The 19,961-nt window shown below is 37.6% G+C and overlaps 1 protein-coding gene across 1 annotated transcript; it reads right to left on the bottom strand.

The window, feature by feature from the left end:
* Positions 1 to 265: 265 nt before the first annotated feature.
* LOC126366015 (probable glutamine--tRNA ligase) lies at positions 266 to 19,914 on the bottom strand. The gene is made up of 2 exons (XM_050008872.1): positions 19,656 to 19,914; positions 266 to 4,323 (listed from the first exon to the last, which is right to left on the bottom strand). The coding sequence occupies exon 2, from the start codon at positions 4,275 to 4,277 to the stop codon at positions 1,944 to 1,946; it is 2,334 nt and encodes a 777-aa protein (XP_049864829.1). The 5' UTR covers positions 4,278 to 4,323; positions 19,656 to 19,914; the 3' UTR covers positions 266 to 1,943.
* Between the last annotated feature and the right edge of the window lie 47 nt (positions 19,915 to 19,961).

The raw sequence follows: 19,961 nt of genomic DNA, 5'->3' as shown, positions 1-19,961 counted from the left end.
ACTACTCACTACGATTCGTCAAATATTTGTTTGCTATGAGTTTGTTGACCCACGGAGCAAGAATGTTCCACAGAACTGTGATATAGTAATTGATTATATTCTCGAGCTAAGTGCTTGCGTTTTCCATCCTTAATAACAACTATAAGTGCTTTTTTTCTATGTAAAATACTGGTTGTGTGGGCACACTGCCACAAACATAGAAACATATGTGAAAAAATATTTAACATTGACTAGAAAATTCTACCAAATAGAAAAACAAGGGCAGTTTTCTTTTACAATATTTTAATTTCACATATTAAAAAATATAATATTTCAGTATGTTAATTAGACAACAATTACAAATAAATTACATCACACTTCTAGTGCATTATAAATAATGATCATGGTTTTCTGCGAACCATGGGGCTAGGACGAAACCCGGGGAAAAAAAAACCACACACACACACACACACACACACACACACACACACACAGAGAGAGAGAGAGAGAGAGAGAGAGAGAGAGAGAGAGAGAGAGAGAGAGAGAGAGAGAGAGAGAGAGAGATGATTGATAAAATTTGCCAAAAGCAAAGTATAAAATTGAATGCATGTCAAGTTTATATTATTAATTCATAAGTGGCACACCTACAAAAGTTACGGCATCCATAACTATCCAGTTAATTTCAAGAATAATGGAATTTTAGTTTTTATAAAAACATTTTGACTGTTCACAAAAAACCATACAAGAAATTGTTTATTTTATGTAATAACTGTTCTAAATAACAACTGTTTCTATTTAACAGACGAGAAGGTGCTTTTGCATAAAAATCCACTTTCATATAGGATCAACAGATGACACACCCAATCACTGGTGCTTAATTTCTCAAGCAGTTTCTGCCACGAGGCAATCCAAATAAATATTTTCATATTTTTACAAGGTACGAATTTGAACACACTTGTGAGTGAGTGAGTGAGTGAGTGAGTGAGTGAGTGAGTGAGTGAGTCGTCGTCGTCGTCTCGTCATCACCCCATCATCATCAGTAGCTGCTATGTCGATGTTAGTCTTATTACAAATCATGTAAGAATTCATTTTCAGTGCTCTTGGGCGGAGCTTTGGGAGCGTCTAACAAGCATAACTGTTGTGTCCAGCATTGTGTGCCGTACCGCCGATGTTATACTGTAGTGGACTCAACATGCCTGCTGGAGGGGTTTTGGCTGCGGCCTGTTTGAGGTGAGGGGAGGCGATTTACGAACTCTGGAGAAGTGGCGTGGAACCGAAAGGAAATGTAGTGGAACTGGTAGGTCAGTTAAAATATGCAACTGTAATTAATACAGAAGACCACAGAAAATAAGGTAAGGGTGAATGCTCTAAAGACCTTGAGATATGGAAAGATGATAACAACAGACCAGGATCAATATGGATCACACGTCAAGGGTTTGCTGATCAATTTCATTCACCACAATTGGCTATCTTTTCTCCAGCTCCCATCTTTGAAGGAATTCACAACACCCACTGTGAAGCCCTCAAAAGGCAGCCAAAGAACAAAGAAACTTATCTCCTCTTTTTCTGAAATCATTTCAGATTACAGGAAGTTTCCGGTTTTGTATTCATTCATCTAACAATTCTGTTATGGTGGCTTTTCATTCCACGACTCTTCTATGGAGCTATACTTCTCCTCAAACAGGCCACGCCCCTAACCTCTCCAGTGTACATTCACAAAAATACAGTCACAATGAGTCCACTTTGCTGCAAAATGTGTAAGTATGGCACATGATGCTGGACACACCAATTATGCTTGACAGGGGCTCCACTCAAAGGTAAACACTCTTAGCACTCGCGCATTCCGCGTATCTGTCATAATGCTTCCACCCGAAGGACCTCTCACTCTGTACGGTATACTCACTATTTCTTCTTCAACTGACTCTGCAAACACATCAAGACTATTGAATTTAGATGAATGGTATCTATGATTTATTAGCATCCTCCTTTAAACTAACAGTCCTATTAAAAACTAAAGAACCATCTTTTGTATCTGGGTCAACAGAAAAGAAACCCAATCTCTCAAACTGGAATTTGTCAAAAACTCTAGCTTTTGACACAGAAACATCTGCATACGCATTCAATATCTTCAGCGAATCTTTGTTACAGTCCGACAGGAACCCTCCTGGCACCTCATTGGCGTCTTCTGGATTTTTATGTTTAAACAGCATGTCATACAAGCGAACCTGCACAGGAATATGATGCGACACCCAATGAATAAATGCCTTCGGTTTAAATTCTGTCGAAGGTTGACACTGTACTTCCAATTCAGTTACAGTGCCGTCACTATTTTTAATGGCCCTCACCACAGAAATAACATAACCGGCATGGCGCAGGCCGACCGGTTGAGAATTTGTCAGTCTCCTGTATCCTTTCTCGTCCTCTTCTCTGTAGTCGCTTCTCTCGATAAACACTTCCCTATCAAATGGAACAAAATGGCTTCCTCGGTCTGGTTCACTGGGGAAATTGGGAACTTTAATTTGAGTACTCTCAGAAAATGGAAAGTTGAGGATCTTCACTTTCAACGGTTCCATAACTACCATAGCTCGTGGAGCAGTAGTATTTAAAGAATCTCTGACACACGCCTCGAGCATCTGAGGATCGACTACAGATGTCGCACCTGTAACTCCTACCTGAGCACAAAAATTGTTTATAGCTTCCGGTGGGAAACCTCGTCTTCTCAGTGCCGTTAAAGTAAAGAGACGTGGATCGTCCCAATCGTTTACAATACCCTCCTCAATTAGCTTTGCAATTTTACGTTTGGATACTACGGTGTAATTCAGATTCAAGCGTCCGTATTCCCACTGCACAGGGCAGTAAATGTCCAGTGCATTGCAAAGCCAATAATACGAGGAACGGCGATTCTGAAATTCTTTTGTACATAAAGAATGAGTTATGTTTTCGATAGAGTCGCATAAACAGTGAGTGTAGTCGTATGTCGGATATATGCACCATTTGTCTCCTGTTCTATGGTGAGGCAAAAACTTAATTCTGTATGCGACTGGGTCTTGTTTCCCTTCTTCCAACGTCACTTTCATTCTAAGTGTCGCTTTGCCCTCATCTATTTTTCCTTTACGCATATCCTCAAACAGTTTAAGACTTTCTTCAACTGGCCGATTTCTCCACGGAGAAAGTGGGGCGTTAATGCCTTTGATCTCATCTGAACTCTGGTGACAAACATAGGCTAAATCCTTTTTTATAAGTTCTATTGCCCACTTGTATAACTGATCAAAGTAATCGGACGAATGAGTAATCCGAAATGGCTTGTATCCTAGCCAGTTCACCATTTCTCTGATGCCCACAAAGAATTTCTCCTCTTCCTTTTCTGGATTTGTGTCATCATATCGCAAGAAACAAACACCCTCGTGTGCCGCAGCATAACCAAAATTAATGTTGATAGCTTTTGCATGACCAATATGTAAAATTCCATTAGGCTCCGGTGGAAACCTTGTCCTCACTTGTCCACCGGTAACCTTCAGATGATCTTTGAGAATGTTGAAAGTGTTTGGTGTAATGACATAGCCTTCTGTTTTGTAATTTTCTCCAGGTTTGTGGAAATTTAATTTTTTCATAATATCTCCTATAGAAGCACCTTCAACTTCATTTTTTGCATCAGCAGTCTTCTCAGTTTCTTTCATCTTCACCAAATTGCCTCCCTTTTTTGCACTTTTAACTTTCTTATCTGATTTATTGTGGCTTAACAAGTCAGCTTCTGTTTTAGGGCCTAATAAATCTAAAATCTGAATGTCCACTTCATTCCTAAGTGCTTTTCCGTCAGCCCATTTTAAGCGTTTCCTCACCTCTTGCATAATAATTCCTAAATTGAACTGATACCTCTTTTCTAATAATTCATTTTTATGAGCAGCAATGATTTCTTCGACTGAATTTTCAATTTCTTCTGGAGTTACGACTACACCAACGCCACAGGCTTCTTCAAAGGAAGACAGGTTTAATTCGTCTTTGAGATGAGACAGTAAATACTCTAATGCTGCATCAAGTCTCTCATTCGAATCAATTTTTCTGGAATAGATGTAATTCACAATCATGGGTATATGGTGAGCAGTTTGCTTTTTAATTTTACTTGCTAACTGGTAAAGGAGCATTTTACTTTCATCTGGTACACCACCCAATTTCTCTGCTTCATCAACTGCTTGTTTCAAGTTTTGCGTTATTGTTTCATTCTTTATTGTTTCCTTTGCTTTCTGCTCACTGAGCCCCAGAGATACAAAAGTTTCAATTAATTTATTTTGATCAATCATTCTTGATGTGAAATTGTTTACATGTGTCTTTCCTTATACCAATTTCCTGAAACAAAAGAGAAATATACTATAAATTAAAATATACACATTACTACAACAGATGGCTACAGTATTTTTAATTTGAAAGCTGGATGATTAGATATTGCTCTTTAAGCTTTACAGATTTTCCACATAAGGAATAAAATTCCAATTAGAATTTGCTTCATTTAGGATGAGGCCAAAAATGGTCAAGTCATATTAATTTGTCTATAGAGAACAGTGAGGTCACGCAATATCATTTATCTATATAGGTCACAAGAACACAACTTTACATGAAGCTATGTAAGGGCTTGTTCACAATCAAATTTATAACACGTTATTGTATAAACAGTATTTCAAGTTATTATGATAATGCATATCTATGCTAATAACAGATCTGTAACACTGTCGTAAATGTGTGTGTCTGTCTTTGAACATGCTTATCTCCACAGCTACTATAGTTTTCGCAGGTAACTTTAATACAGCTTTGGGCTATGTATAGGCTTTACTTCATCAAACTGGATAACAGAAAAGAGATATCCATACACATTATAAAAATTTATGTATGTTCCACATCTCCTCTGAAACAACTGTGCTAATTTCAACCAAACTTAGTACAAACATTGCTTACTGTTAGGAAAAAGTCAACTGTAGGGGTAAGAACTACCTACCTATCAAAGAGATGGGGATGAAAAGTGTAGGACAAGATACACAAATACCCATAATTTATTCATCCAGTATTTGAGAACAAGAGAAATTTGTGACTTGCTACAAAGTTTACAAATAACTTCAAACCTACGAAACTTTTTCTTGCTGACACCCGCCACAAAATGTTGAAAGGAAAAGAAGCTAATCACAGACGAATGTTCACATGTATCACTGAATGTGATTGAAAAATTATGTCATTGTACTGTATCTGCAAAATCATGCCACTGTACGACAGATACAATTTCGATGAATTTTGGTAACGTGATAGCTTGAACCCTGAGGAAAACACGGCCTACTCTGGGAAGTTTGTAGTACACGATACTTATTGGCTTGAAGAATATTACGTGAATTAGGGAAAACTATTTACTCTTTGACTTTTGAATTTCATCATATTTGTGAAAATGATTTTTTGGTTCATATGTGCTACATGAAACCAAACCAAGTAATGAATACAATCGTCAGTGTGTTTAATCTATACGTTCACACTACTTCAATAGCAGGGATACATAGATGTGCACTCCTGGCCCTCCCCTCTGAACACAATGCTCAGCACATCATGCGCTGTGCTTACCCAAATACGCAGACACACGAGGGCAGCTGATGTTATTGCACATACAGCAGCTTACTTGGTCACCATCACTCACCACAACAAAACTACTGATATGCGAGTAACGCCTAGTAATAAATAAATCTGTTTGCCAACCATCACCAGGGAGCAACATTCGACAAGCCCTTGAAACATTGGCAATGGAGATTCTACCATTTCCTCCACAAACAGTGTGAATGGCTGCTAAGCATTGCATCAGAGCCAAGAGGTACCACGAACATGCGAAACTTCAACAAATATCAAATCTTAAGCTCAGGACCTTGTGTGAATTTCTGATTTTTTAAAGTGTGCCTATGTCAGTTGCTAAGTGGACAAATGTCAGACAAGAAATTCACAGGTTCAGCATTAAACTGTCAATAGGTCTTAGGATTTTGTCACAACATATTTCACCTCAAGAAATAATTTGTATACGTGAAAAACATCATGTTGCATTGTGGTTCAAATCCACATTAACCTGCTGGTTCCTAGGTAACTGGTTGTGTAAGTCACTGCAGAGACAGGAGAATTAAAAGGGTTTACCACATCCAATAGGACCATGCCCACTGCAGTGTTCCAGCTGATCTTCAGGTTGAGAACACAATTATCTTTATTTGACACGCATTATTCATTTGCAAAGAAATTACTGTTTCCTAGTCAGTTATCAATATCACAAAAATGAATTTTGTTTGCAGCAAGCTTTTATTGAATTTATTTAATAATAATAATAATAACAATAATAATAAGCCATTTTGCTAATACAGAAAATTGTTCTTAATTTTACATAATTTATTCAAAGTTCTACTTCAGCCCTAATGTTACACATATGGGCATTCTCCTGGCATATATTAGTACCTTCTGCGGATGAAGAACTCTTAAGTGGCTCCAAAGGAATATCTGATGGTATGATGAAAGTGTAACATGTCACTGGTACTACCTCCCCTGTCTACGCGGCAGATGAAATGCCCAGTATGGTCTAGACTGGTTTATGCTGTCTGTCATGAACAGTCACTTATGCATCCCGCTAATGCAATGCATGATGTAAAACATAATAAAATTCCCTTTTGTGTGTGCTTTTATTTACTAGACTAAGTTTGGATACAAAAGTAACAATACATGGAACATGTAAAGTCAAAGAATGGTTGGGTTGGATTGATGGGTTTAAGGGACCAGACTGCTGGGCCATTGGTGCCACACAACTCACACATGGATGACCACAGTCTGGCAGCTGAAGCCAGACTTCAGCTGCCAGAGAAACCTTATTTTGTGACAGTCTTTTTGTTGTGCCTATCTGTGACTCTGCATCTCCACTATATGGTGAGTGGCAACTATCCTTTTCATAATAATGTTATTATTCCACCCTGGATTTTAGAGCCAATAACAAGACACCCTGCACTGTATTCCATGCTTCAATTGAGAATGCACTCAAATGGTGCCACGAGGCAATAAACATATGCAATAATATAAACCCTATTTGCTTGAGTTATATGGTGAAAGTTTTGAATGTGACTGCATCAAAATTGAAGGAAGGATGAAAAAATTCAGTAAAGAAAATGCATCACTTAAATCCAATTGAAAACTGCTTTGCCAACTTCACTTCAGCTGCATAGGTGAGATGTACACTGTGGTATGCAAAAATATTTTGAAAGGAAAACAGTTTGTATGATTGAATTTGCTTACAATAACTAATACATCAAGAATTGATGGTTTGATCAATATGCAGTATAGATTATTGGATGTAGTTAAATTTGTGGGCCATCTTTTTAAATGCCGTGTCTAAAGCTTATTTTCATAGTGCAGCAGATGAGGAGGGCTGTAGTTAGTTTGGGATACGATTAGTTAGCAGTTAATTTGAAATATATTGTATTCTACACTTTTACAAAATAGATTATGTGACATTAGCAATATAGCACTTTCATAACCAATATTATTACATCATTCATATTACATTATACACTTTAGCTACATAACTCAGTTGATAATGTGCTATGTTGTGTGTTTTCACGTCGTCAGGATCTTATTTTAGGTCAACTGGGACTTCAGTACCACTCGTCTACTTTGACTTCTGACATAACAGTGAAGTCATAGTGGCACTGTGTATTTATAATGTATCATGATTACAGAGGACTTGTTGAAGTAAGTGGTGGTGAACTCTAGTGCAGGAAGTTTGTGTTTCTAAATTGTGAGTGTTGTTATTGATATTCGACACCTTGAAAGCTATTTGTGTATAGTAATACTGGAAGAGGTTGTGGTGATTGCTTAGTGAGTTATTTTGGTGTTGGCGTTTATAGGCAATAGGTTCTTTTTATGGTTTAGAATGATTAGTGTTGTGTGTTTTTTATGGTTGGAGATTTAATTTTGTGTGTTGGTTTTTGTTAGTTATTGTGACAATGAAGTGATCTTGTGTATTGAAATTGATGTTACTGCAAATTTTTATGGTTTCTGTGTTGTGGTGTTAGTTATGAGGTGTACAACTTTGCTTCTGCCATTTGCCAATACGTGGCGACACTGGTAAGTAGCAGTCGAAAGAAACAGATCGCAGATGACAGGCAGTGAGCTTGGACCTCGGTCAACATATCCTCATTCAAACATTGGTCGATTTGTGTTTGCATCATAAAGTTGTTCTTGATTGAAAATGTCAGTTTACGAGCCTAATTCTCGTCATTTGTGGGAGGTGTTACTGTTTTATTTCAATGTGAAGAAAACAGCGGCTGAGTCTCATCGAATGCTCTCAAGTACAAAAGGTAAGGATGCTATTAGTGAAGGCAGAATTGGAGACATTGCTGAGTGAAGACATGCGTCAAACTCAAGAAGAAGTGGCACAATTAGTGGGAGTGACACAGCAAGCCATTTCAAAACGTCTCAAGGCTATGGACATTATTGAGAAAGAAGGAACTTGGGTCCCATGTGAGCTGAAACCAAGAGATGTTGAATGGTGTTTGTGAACAGTTCTGCATTGCATTGTGACCGGGGACAAAAAATGGGTTCATTACGATAACCCTAAATGCAAAAAATCATGGAGATATCCCGGCCATGCTTCCACTTTGATGGCCAAACGGAATATTAATGGCTCCAAATGCTCTGCATTTGGTGCGACCAGCTCGGCAGTGTGTACTATGAGGCGTTAAAACCAAGTGAAAAAAATCACAGGTGCTCGTTATCCAATGCAAGTAATGCGCTTGAGCAGAGCATTAAAAGACAAATGGCCGCAATACAGTGAGAGGCACAATAAAGTGATTTTGCAGCACGGCAATGCTCGACCCCATGTTGCAAAAAGAGGTCAAAATGTACTTGGAAATGTTTAAATGGGAAGTCCTACCCCACCCAACAAATTCTCCAGACATTGCTCCCTCTGACAATCACGTGTTTAGATCAATGGCGGACCAACACTTCCAATCTCATGAAGAAGTCACAAATTGCATCGATTCATGGATTGCTTCAAAAGATGAACCATTTTTTCGACGCGGGTTGTTTTGTTAGATTTTAGTAAGTCTTCGTCCAATACACCCACTTTCCAGCAGTTGTGCAGTTAGATTCAATACTAATTATAATGAATTTCTACCATTTTAGTTATATTTTTATGCCATGGAAAAGTTTAAAGCTGACTTATGGCAGCAGACCCTCCTGGTTTATCCCATATTTTGACACAACTGTATTACCAAAGTATATGTTTGTCCAAGAGAAGGGTTGTAAGAACAATATCCTGCACTGATTTGCAGATTTTGTACAGGACACTTTTGACACCTCAAGAAATTCTAACGTCTAGAAATTCTAACACTGCGTTTAGAGTACGCACGCACAAAACATGGGTGTTGCAGTACATAAATGGGACAAAAGTTATGCAGCTCCACGCTTCTGTATTTTTCGTAGTTTAAGTAAATGTATGTACAAAATATGCACCATAGTATTTGTTTGATACGTTTATATATTACATAATACTGCTTTTCTGTTGCAGTTTTTAACTTTCATAACAATTTCCCCTTGCATTTTTTTTTATAGTTGATATATGATATATACAAGGTGGTTATTTTAATTAAACTTTCAAAATGCTGTAGAAATAACACCACTGGCCTGAATGACGTCAAATTGCAACGGAATATTATCAGAGAAGGGTGAAAATGTATGGCAGAAGAAAAAAATAAGTGTGAAAATTTATCAATAGCTGGCGCTGTATGTGCCAGAACATGTAAATGAAAACACTTGCCATGCACACGAACCACTGAAGTTGGTATAAACATGCTGCATACACGGCTTTTCCTCCTTTCGTGCCTGTGATGTTTGCCATGACTGTCTCAATGCAGTATCGAACTCTGCTTGTAAAGCTGTATTAAAAAAACGATGATTGTGCACACATCGCTCTGCAGAAGTTCCGGACACTGAAGAGTATGAGAAAAGGCGTTGGTCCAATGACTGCCATGGGTCTGGAGAAAATGATTCGGGAATTCAAAGCGACAGGTTCTTTTAGTGTGCAAGCTGATAGAGGGAGGAAACAAATTGTTTCGCGTCAGTGGAAGCAATGGCCACAGCAATGCAAGACGAGACAAGTGGTGGTGTGCAAACATGTAGTGCACGGAGAATTGCCCGAACATTGGACACATCCATGAGCACAGAGTGTAAGATCCTACGAAACATCCTTCTTTGCCATCCATTCAAAATTACCCGTGGGCACGATTTGCCTCCTGTTGACCTGCCCGCAAGAGACAACTTTGCTTCAGGATTTCTTGCTCGCATGGATGTGGACAATGATTGGCCATGGAAGATTTTGTGGACAGACGAAGCCCACTTCCATCTGACAGGATATGTCAATACACTGAATTTTTGATTATGGGCAACAGAAAAAGCACACCCAATTCAACCTTTAGCAATTCATCCTGAAAAGGTCACTGTGTGATGCAAGTTTACGGCGTCATTTACCATAGGGCCACATTTTTCGAAAGAGACAGGTGGTCCTGTTACCTGTACTATCACTGGTAAGTGCTACGAGTGTCTATTGCGCAATCACGTCTTTCCAGCTCTCAATAGCTTGGACGTGTGGATGGGATCATTTTTATGCAAGGTGGCACACATACGCACATTGCAATTCCAGTTAAGCAACTGCTGAAGCGCTATTCAGAAATTGTAGAGTTATCAGCCGCCATTTAATCTGTGGGGCTATCTCAAAGGTGTTGTGTTTAGCGTTCCAATTGCAAACTTAGCTGCATTGAAGGCATGATCTGTGCAACACATTCTGAATGTGACCCCGGAAGCACTTCGATCAGTAATGCAACATGCTGTTTCTCAATTTCAACTTGCAGAAAATGGTGGACAGCATCTGAACATATTTTGTGCCAGTCACACGGAAATTAATAATGTGATTTGATTTTGACTGGTGCTTTTTATGTGGTTTTAGGCCTCAGAACAATTAAAAACCAATGTGATTGAAGCTTTTTATGCAGTTTTTAGCCTCAGGACAACTGAAAACCTATTTTCCCATCCAATGTGATATGACCTTGCCATGGTGGGTGGGCTTACGTAACTAATAGTATCACACCTGTACACCTATGCACCCTCAGTAGTAGTTTGTTTAACATTAAACATACATCTCAGGCATTGTTGTATGATTCATTTGTCGTCATCGTTTCTTCTGCCGTATGCTTTCCCCCCTTCTCTGGTAATATTCCATTGCAATTTGATGTCATTCTGACCACTGATGTTATTCCTACAGTGGTTTGAAAGTTTAACTTTAATTATACTCACCATGTATATAAAATGAACCAAAGCACCTGCAGGGGAGTTGTCCATCATTTAACACAGTTTCTTCAACATAGTGTAAAAACAAACCTCCCAGGCTATGCTACAGATATATCTGTTATGAAAACTATTATATCGTATTCACTTCTGTTGTCTTCACCTCCTTACAAACAAACTGTCAGTATAAGGTACTATGTGCCCCCTTGAATTTTCCCATTCGATACACAATGTATGTAAATGATATGCACCAAAATACTCGGAGATTTGTCTATTATGTGCTACAGCTTTTCACAATTCACCTCATAGCTTTTTTTAATAACACAAAAGGTGTGTTAAGACATGGCACAAATGTGGAAATCAGGCTACAGATATTCTAGACAGATCCTAGCCTTAGTTTAATTTAACATTTGTATGCTTATATCCCCTGAACAGTCCTTTCTGTTTAATGATTTTTATTACCAGATTCCACAAATTACACACCGCGACTTGCTCCTCAAGCAGATAGCTGTGGTTCATCTAATTCCAGAAAATTAAGTAATAATAGCTCTTATGTTTAGGTATGAAGATTAGGTATAAAGATATTACCTGTTGGTGACATGTAAAAATTTGTCTTGGACCATGATTTGAACTCAGGTTTCCTGCTGGTTACAAGCGGTCGCCCTGACCACCTGGGCTATCTGAGCACACTTCCAGGACTGACCCGATATTCCTCATGTCATACTGTCTATGACTTCATTGCTTGCAACTTTACTTGAATTCCCCATGGGGTTTGAAGGAGACAAATGTATTCAACATTAGTGTTACAGTCATCCGTTGAGTCAGTGCTTTAAGTCTGCTCTGATTGCTGAAGCAGCTAAGGTGACTGCTTGTGGCAAGTGGGAAATCCAGCTTCAAGTCCCAGGCTGGCATACATTTTTATGTCACCAATAGGTAATACCTTCATACCTAACATAGCTGATGTCAGAAAGAGTCCACAATTGTGAATAAATTTAGTCCAGCTGTAAGATTGTAACCAATGTCTGTTTCTTCAGATATTGTTAAAGATAAGTATTACAACCCTCAATAGCGGTAGGGATCTTATGGACCCCAACGGTGAGGTTACCAGCACAAGCCACGATAGGCAAAATGACAATTGTAATACTAACATTAAATAAGTTTGTCTCCTTGAAACACTGTAGTGGAAACTCAAGTAAAGTTGCATTCAATGTGATTATAGAGTAGTATGACATACGGAAGTTTGGGTCGGACCTGGAAGCATGCTCGAATAGTTGAAGTGGTTAAGGTGACCGCTTTAGAACATGGAATCTGGGATCGAGTCCCAGCCTGGCACAAATTTCATGTGTTACCAATGGTAATATCTTAATATCAAATGCATTCCCAACTTGAAAATAAATTTCATACCTTTAGCTTTTCCACATTGAATCACACAGGATGAGTCACCCTTCATCTCAGAAGTTCATGAAATTTTGCAAATTTGCTTATACGACTTGGGCAAACTCTTTGTGCTCTCAGACTAAAACTTTTTCTTATATCAAATTTTAAATTTAGCGATATTCGATAAGAATGTCAACTCAAAATGGTATTTATCTACATAAATAACACAGGTGTTCATGAAGCTTCCGGTTTGAATTATATACATATTTTTTTCACAAGTTAAGAGAAGCACATACATAACAGACATGTAATTATTTAAGCCGTGTGGGGGGGGTGGTAAGGGGGAGGGGTGTCACTTTCCAATTTCTGGAAAAAGTACAGACATGTTGTAAAATGCTTATATCAAATTTATCCAAGCTAGTGGGAACTTATAAATGATCTTAAATACTTCCCAATACAGCACCCATTGTCTTAAAATAAAACTATTAATGGGTTTTCTACAAACGGACACAAAAATAAATCTGAAATCACAATACTCTGTATTGTGACAGGGGGGGGGGGGGGGGGGGGGAGATCATCCATACCTGACACTCACTGCTTCTGACTTTTACAACTTTTTCTACTTGTTACTTGCTGCATGGCAACAATCAATGCAAAATTTCTCCACGTACTTACTTCATGTAGTTTGAGGGGGGGAAAAATGGAAATTTTTTACAAACGTAAATGACACAACTAAAGTTTGACATTTGGATTGCATTACTTCCAACAAAATAATAATAATAATAATAATAATAATAATAATAATAATAATAATAATAATAATAGGAAGTATCTTATTTACAATGTGTCACTGTCATATTTCGCCAGATGTCACAGAAGGGATGTTTCTTTAATGGAAAAAATTAATAACTATTCTTGACATATGGGAATACAAAAAAATAAACCAAGCTGTTGTGGACAAAACAATGATTTTTCAAAATGTAAAACACTTTCTGACAGCTGAAACAAGATGTATTTATATCAAAACTCTGAGATTATTTAAAAGGAAAAGAAAAAAGAAGAAGCACCACGAGTTTTGACAGGTATTCAATGTTCATTTAACATACATCACATCATTGTTCAGAAGATCATTCAAATCAGATTATGTAAACTGACAACCTACAGTAAGACTGCCTCATGAAAGTAAAGAGCCAAAAGTTATAAATTCAACTGAAAAATCTTCATTACACACTAACTTCATTTACAATGTCAAATTAGCATCTTTAAACAGCAATTGTTCTAGCCACACTAATGTTAATTTAAAAAGTACATGTTCAGCAGTGAAGATCCCTGAAACTATCAATGAAACTTCTTATAAGGATCTCTGTTTTTAATCCACTGTGTCAAATTATATTCTGTTAACTTCATATCTTTTTCATTGAAGTAATACATTCTGCTTAATGATGATGATTTACGTACACCAACAGCACATAAAATGTTAATGTTTGGATTCTCCTATGTAAAACAAGGGAACCCTCTCTCAAGTTGCAAAGGATGAGTTTTTTTGCATATGCACATTCTTCTGAATGCTAACTTTGCCTTTTGCTCCTGGTAACATTTGAGTATATGCATCGTTTTGGTAGAAATCAGTCACATCTTTGCCACTTCATGGGCAATAGTGTTCCCCTTTTTGGTTTAGAAATTGATAAAATACCCATTTCTGAAACTTCCTGGCACATTAAAACTGTGTGCCAGGAAGTTTCATATCAGAGCACACTCCGCTGCAGAGTGAAAATCTCATTCTGGAAACATCCCCCAGGCTGTGGCTAAGCCATGTCTCCGCTATATCCTTTCTTTCAGGAGTGCTAGTTCTGCAAGGTTTGCAGGAGAGCTTCTGTAAAGTTTGGAAGGTAGGAGATGAGGTACTGGCAGAAGTAAAGCTGTGAGGACGGCGTGAGTCGTGCTTGTGTAGCTCAGTTGGTAGAGCACTTGCCCGCAAAAGGCAAAGGTCCCGAGTTCGAGTCTTGGTCCGGCACACAGTTTTAGTCTGCCAGGAAGTTTCACATCAGCACACACTCCGCTGCAGAGTGAAAATCTCATTCTGTACCCATTTCTGTCTTCAGTTGCCTTGCTTGTCGAACCACATTCTCACTAACACTAAATTCTGACATCATGTTTTCTTCTGACCAAGAGGGTGGAGCTAAAGTTAAATTTTGAATTTTTTCAGGTATTCTTACACTAGCCACTTTTTCTTTCATTAACAATATCATGGCATCAGAATCTTGGCCTTTGTTTAACAATTTCATCATCAAATTTTTCTCCTCCGCAGTCGGAATCTTCAATACTGCAACCTAATGCGGACACATTTTTCTTTCTGAAACATGCTTCTCTCTTTTGCTAACTTATTTTTGCAATAGCCTTCCTGTGATTTGAAATGGAGAGAAGTTTTAAGTGAGAATACCACAAATCATGTAAAGTTTTATTTGCGCCCTCAATACTCCGACTTTTTAGTACTGATTCGTGAAATGTTACATCCAAGTCACCTGCATCACTTCTGTTTCTGTCACTGACGTCAGTTTTCTGTTCACAAATCTTACGACATGGTGCGCACAGTTTTTGACCTGGTTTTACATAGATTCTCTTAGCACTTAATGTTTTAGACGACAAGAAAACTGACCTCAAAGACTTTTTAACTGTTTGTCTGTTTTTTGAAAGGATCACAAAAAGTTATTTGATGACTTTCAAAAACTTTTAAGTAATAGTATCTTTGATGTCTACATACAGTAGCAGTTTCTTTATCTTGTGGATCACAGAATTATCAAATCTCACTGGCCTTCACGCAACTCTTCTGCTTTTGTAGAGTTTTTACTAAGGTATAGATTGCCAAATGACATGGTGTTTTTATTAATTTTCCAACAGTGCCTGAATTCACATTTTCTGTTGCAATTAAATGAGCACTAATTCACTTAAAACATGCTTTATACAAGTGGAATGATAGGGGTGCACCACAAACAGATATGACCTGTCTCACAGAAAGACAAAGAGCAACTGAGGCCAAATAGACTAATTATTTTATACCAGTTATTCTCAACAACTAATTTCAGAAATTGTTGCACTGTTTATTATGCCTATAAAAGTTACTGCTGTCTAAGGATATTTTTTTTTGTCACTGTGAGCAGGTGACTAGCTGACCACGTAAATCGTATATATATTATGGTCCTTAACAAATCACTGAATTAATCAAATGAAAGGAAATAAATGTTCACATTTAAAGTTAACTTGCCTGCCTAGAATGAATTATACTTAAATATTCTAATTTGATACCTTTGCATCTGAGGCAGTGAGTGGATAAACTTACTTAAAATGACCCTTTTCCATCACAGCCAAATGTATTTTGATTTCAGATGTGTGTGTCAATTAGCTGAAGACCCATTAAAAATTTTATTTTATTTTATTTGAAAACCGACAATCTAGGGGATTATTTAAGACCAAAATCAGGTTCCCAGCAGGTTGGATAAACGTGATATAAGCATTTTTCCACATTGTCGCAATTTACCTGAAATTGAAAACTGACATTCATTAATATTTTTTAAAAATATTCCTTGAAACTTTATTGCTTCAATAACTGGATATCAGTTAACTATATGCCTTACTTAACGTGGAGGGGGAAAAAAACCATATCAAAAGCTTGATAAACATCTGGGCATTTATGTAGATAAGTGCCATTTTGCACTGACATTCTTGCAGAGCCCAGTTATCAGAATATCACTACATTTAAAATTCAATATAAAATAAAGTTCTTACATTGTAAGTATAAGCAAATATGCAAAGTTTTGTGAAAATCTGAGGTAGAGGGTTACAAATCCTTGAATTATTTCGTGTTTTGACATGGAATAACCATTTACTAAGGCATTTGCCTAACATGGTTAATTTACGTGGGATATAGTTGTCACTGGGCTGTTTGCCTATTCAGTCTCACCTTGCTACATACCATAGAAAATGACATATTGGTGTACTTTGTTCATGGTGTCATGGGACGGTCTATGCTTTGTATTGAGATAATACATGTATAATTTTAACTTTGCTACGGATACTAATTGTACAACTTTTCTGGAGCATTGGGCTTCCAATTTCTGAAGCAAGACGACTTCAGACCAATATCATTTTGTTTCTGCCCACTGACAACATTAATAATCAAACAATACTATGTGCTGTATCACAGAGCTATTGAGTACCGAAATACATGTTTCATTCCAGTTTGTCGTGTTCAGTGCTAGCATGAGCAATGAGGTAGTAATAAATCCATTGCGGGTGAAACCAACAACTGCTGTAAGCTGGAACAACTTTGCAAAGCAGAGAAATTTTGTCACTTTTAGAATAGGATTATACTGGGCACCCCACCAACTTCCTTTAAACTTCCAGTAAAGGTGCCAATGATTTCATTGCACAGGGGAAACAACGAACAACAGATCTGGTGCACATTTTAGGTTTATTCATTGTTTCCTGTACTTTGTTGGTGCCTTTCTTAAGTGAAAACTATTTCTTCTGTTCAGCACAGTATATAATTACATTTCAGAATCGCTGCCTGAAATAAAATTGTGTGGTGTATTTAGTATAGTAATATAACTTGGCAATGTTGCAGCAGGAAGCTTGGTGAAAATGGGTCAACTTTGCCAATTTAGAATTTTGCCTTTTCTTGCCTCTCTCACTTTTTTCTTTTTTTCCCTAGTATTTTTGTGTCTCTGTACAGGTTCTTAACATGCCAAGCCTCATTACACCCAAACAGGGAATACATAGGTATAGGACAGAATAGCTATATCTGTAGTGATTAATAAACAAATGAGCAGTGGAAAAGCAGCAGAATCAGTTCAATATCTTCTGAAGAACAATTGAAAACAAAGTACAGCGTGCCATTTAAAAAGACCAGGGTGTCAGGCTGCACAGAGCAGTGAAGAAAAAGAAGAAGAACAGATCCTTGAACAAATCTTTATTTGTACAGATTGGGGAATGCCTCTTGATGCTCTTGATCTACAGCTCATCATGAAAAACCTCTTGGATTTGACTGGGAAGCAGGTTACACAATTTAAAAATACATTACCTGGTGATGGCTGGTGCCATTCTTTCACGAATCGACATAAAGCCAAAATATTTCTTGCACTAGAGCTAATGAAGTAGTCCAAATTAAAACATACTCTAGTCATTAGAAAGACTCATTAGAAGGAGTACCTCAAGCCTATACATTAAACTACAATGAGACAAATTTAACTGATGAGCCAGGGTCCAAAAAAATATTTCATAGATGATACAAGTGTCCAGAAAAAGTTATAAATTCTACCAAAACAGATATTTCTTTAATATTTGCAGCTTTGGCGCCATGAGAACTGCTTCCTTCTCAATTGTTTTGTTGTACAAAGCAGTTTTCGGATATGTGAATTTAGGATGGCCAAAAGGAGCAAAATGTGACAAGTTTGATGCTCTGCATTATGAAATGTGGTTTCTCCATTTAGTTTTGCCATGGGCAATCTTAGTAGGCATGTAAATGTAACAGTTATCAAGGTATGCACAACTCACAACATTCACTTTGTGTTCTTGCTCCCAGTGTCAACTCATTTATGTAAACCTCTGGACATTTCAGTCTTCGCTCCATATAAAAGGAAATAGACAGCCATACGACATAAGACAAACACGACACTTGAAAAAATTGCATTTTCCAAACCGTTGGCTAAACTTTTCATTGATTTGGATGAAGGGAAGAAAATGAAATCTAACATTTCATGAGTCAAGAAATGTGGTATTGTGCCACTACATTCTGAGGAAGTTTAGTCTAGAATCCTGGATGGAGAGAGCTGATGGTGATAGCACACTCATGAATTCAAGCCTGTTGCAGCAATTGTAGTCAAAGTTGGCTGAAGAGGAGGAGAACTGATGTGGCACCTGGAGAATATGTTCGACGAATCACACTTGATGATCTATCAATCTCTTCAGAGCACCTCTGCAACAAACCAAACTGGAGGAGGGTGGGGAGGGGGAGACTGAAGCAGAACACACACAGCAACTACCATTACAGCAGTGATGAGTCTATCTACTTCTGCTTTAGGACAAAACTTTCTTATCTGATGAAAAGTCAAACTTAATTTCTAAGATTTGAATTTTTATGTGTACCTTGGCGTATAACCTCAGTAATTATCTTTGCATTAAAGCATGCATAAATAAATAAATGCATTAAAGTGGATCTTACTAATGTGTAAATTGCTTTCAATGCATTAAATTTTTTTTTCTGTAGTGTTTCGGCGATTTCCATTTATTTTAACAGCTGACAAAGTGGACCGACTTGTGAGATTACTTTGCCAAACGCGTTTTGTGCATAAGTACATACCTAAATTGTTGTCTGTAACCATAATATGATACTAGCGACGAAGACCTATCTTTTAGGTTAGTTTGAAATACGTCTTTTGCATTATGAAAGCTGGTAGGATAAAAAAAAAAAAAATGTGGCAAAGTTGTCCCCATTTAATGCACTACCCAGAAAAAGTAGGCTCAGGGCCCACAATGAGGGCAGATGTCCTGTTTGTAGCACAAAGCATGGCTGCAGCGACTGCTGAACTTGAGACAAAACGTCCTCTCCCAGAAGTAGTCTAGATTGTAGTTAGAACTACTCTTCTCCATCCATCCCAATTCCTCCTATAAGCAACCATGAAAAGTTTACATACTGTAGTTGTCTATACGAGAATGTTTATATTAACAATTTTGTTAATACTCAGCATCGTTATCTCGAATATAATGAACTATAGTTTCTGGTTTCTGAACAGTTACGTGGCTCTACACATGTTAGTAACATTATCACTGCTACTACATATATTCAGTGCTAGTATGTGGCAGTAAGTTCAGAGCACAGCAACCCATTTCGTTTGTATTTTGCATCTCTGGTTACCTGTAACACATCACACTATCCCAAACAGAAGGCTCCCTACATCATATGTACAAACCTTCAAGTTTGCGTTAAAACTGTTGCAAATATAAGGTTTGTGCCGGTGTCTCCGAACAGTTGCTCTACAGGTATGTTGCGATATCAGGGACACTTTTTTATGTACTGTTATTAGCCCTTGGTCGCGGAGAAAGGCATTTCATACACTACTAGTAGTTCCACCAGAATAACCACCAAACTTTTAAACCCTTACGAACATTCCATGAGTCCATGTGACACACAGGCAGAAGTTCACAACAAAGAAGTTCATACGAAAGATAACTAGATCGTAGCAACAAATGAATACGTAGCGTGTGGTAAGTGTAAA

This window comes from Schistocerca gregaria, chromosome 4 (genome assembly GCF_023897955.1).
Source record: "Schistocerca gregaria isolate iqSchGreg1 chromosome 4, iqSchGreg1.2, whole genome shotgun sequence".
Lineage (NCBI taxonomy): Eukaryota > Metazoa > Arthropoda > Insecta > Orthoptera > Acrididae > Schistocerca > Schistocerca gregaria.
The sequence above is the reverse complement of the archived record's forward strand: the minus strand, read 5'-3'. Positions and strand labels throughout refer to the sequence as shown.

What these genes read in the sequence shown, in the direction of transcription:
- LOC126366015 (XM_050008872.1), bottom strand. Translation starts at nt 4,277, where the DNA reads ATGATTGATCAAAATAAATTAATTGAAACTTTTGTATCTCTGGGGCTC.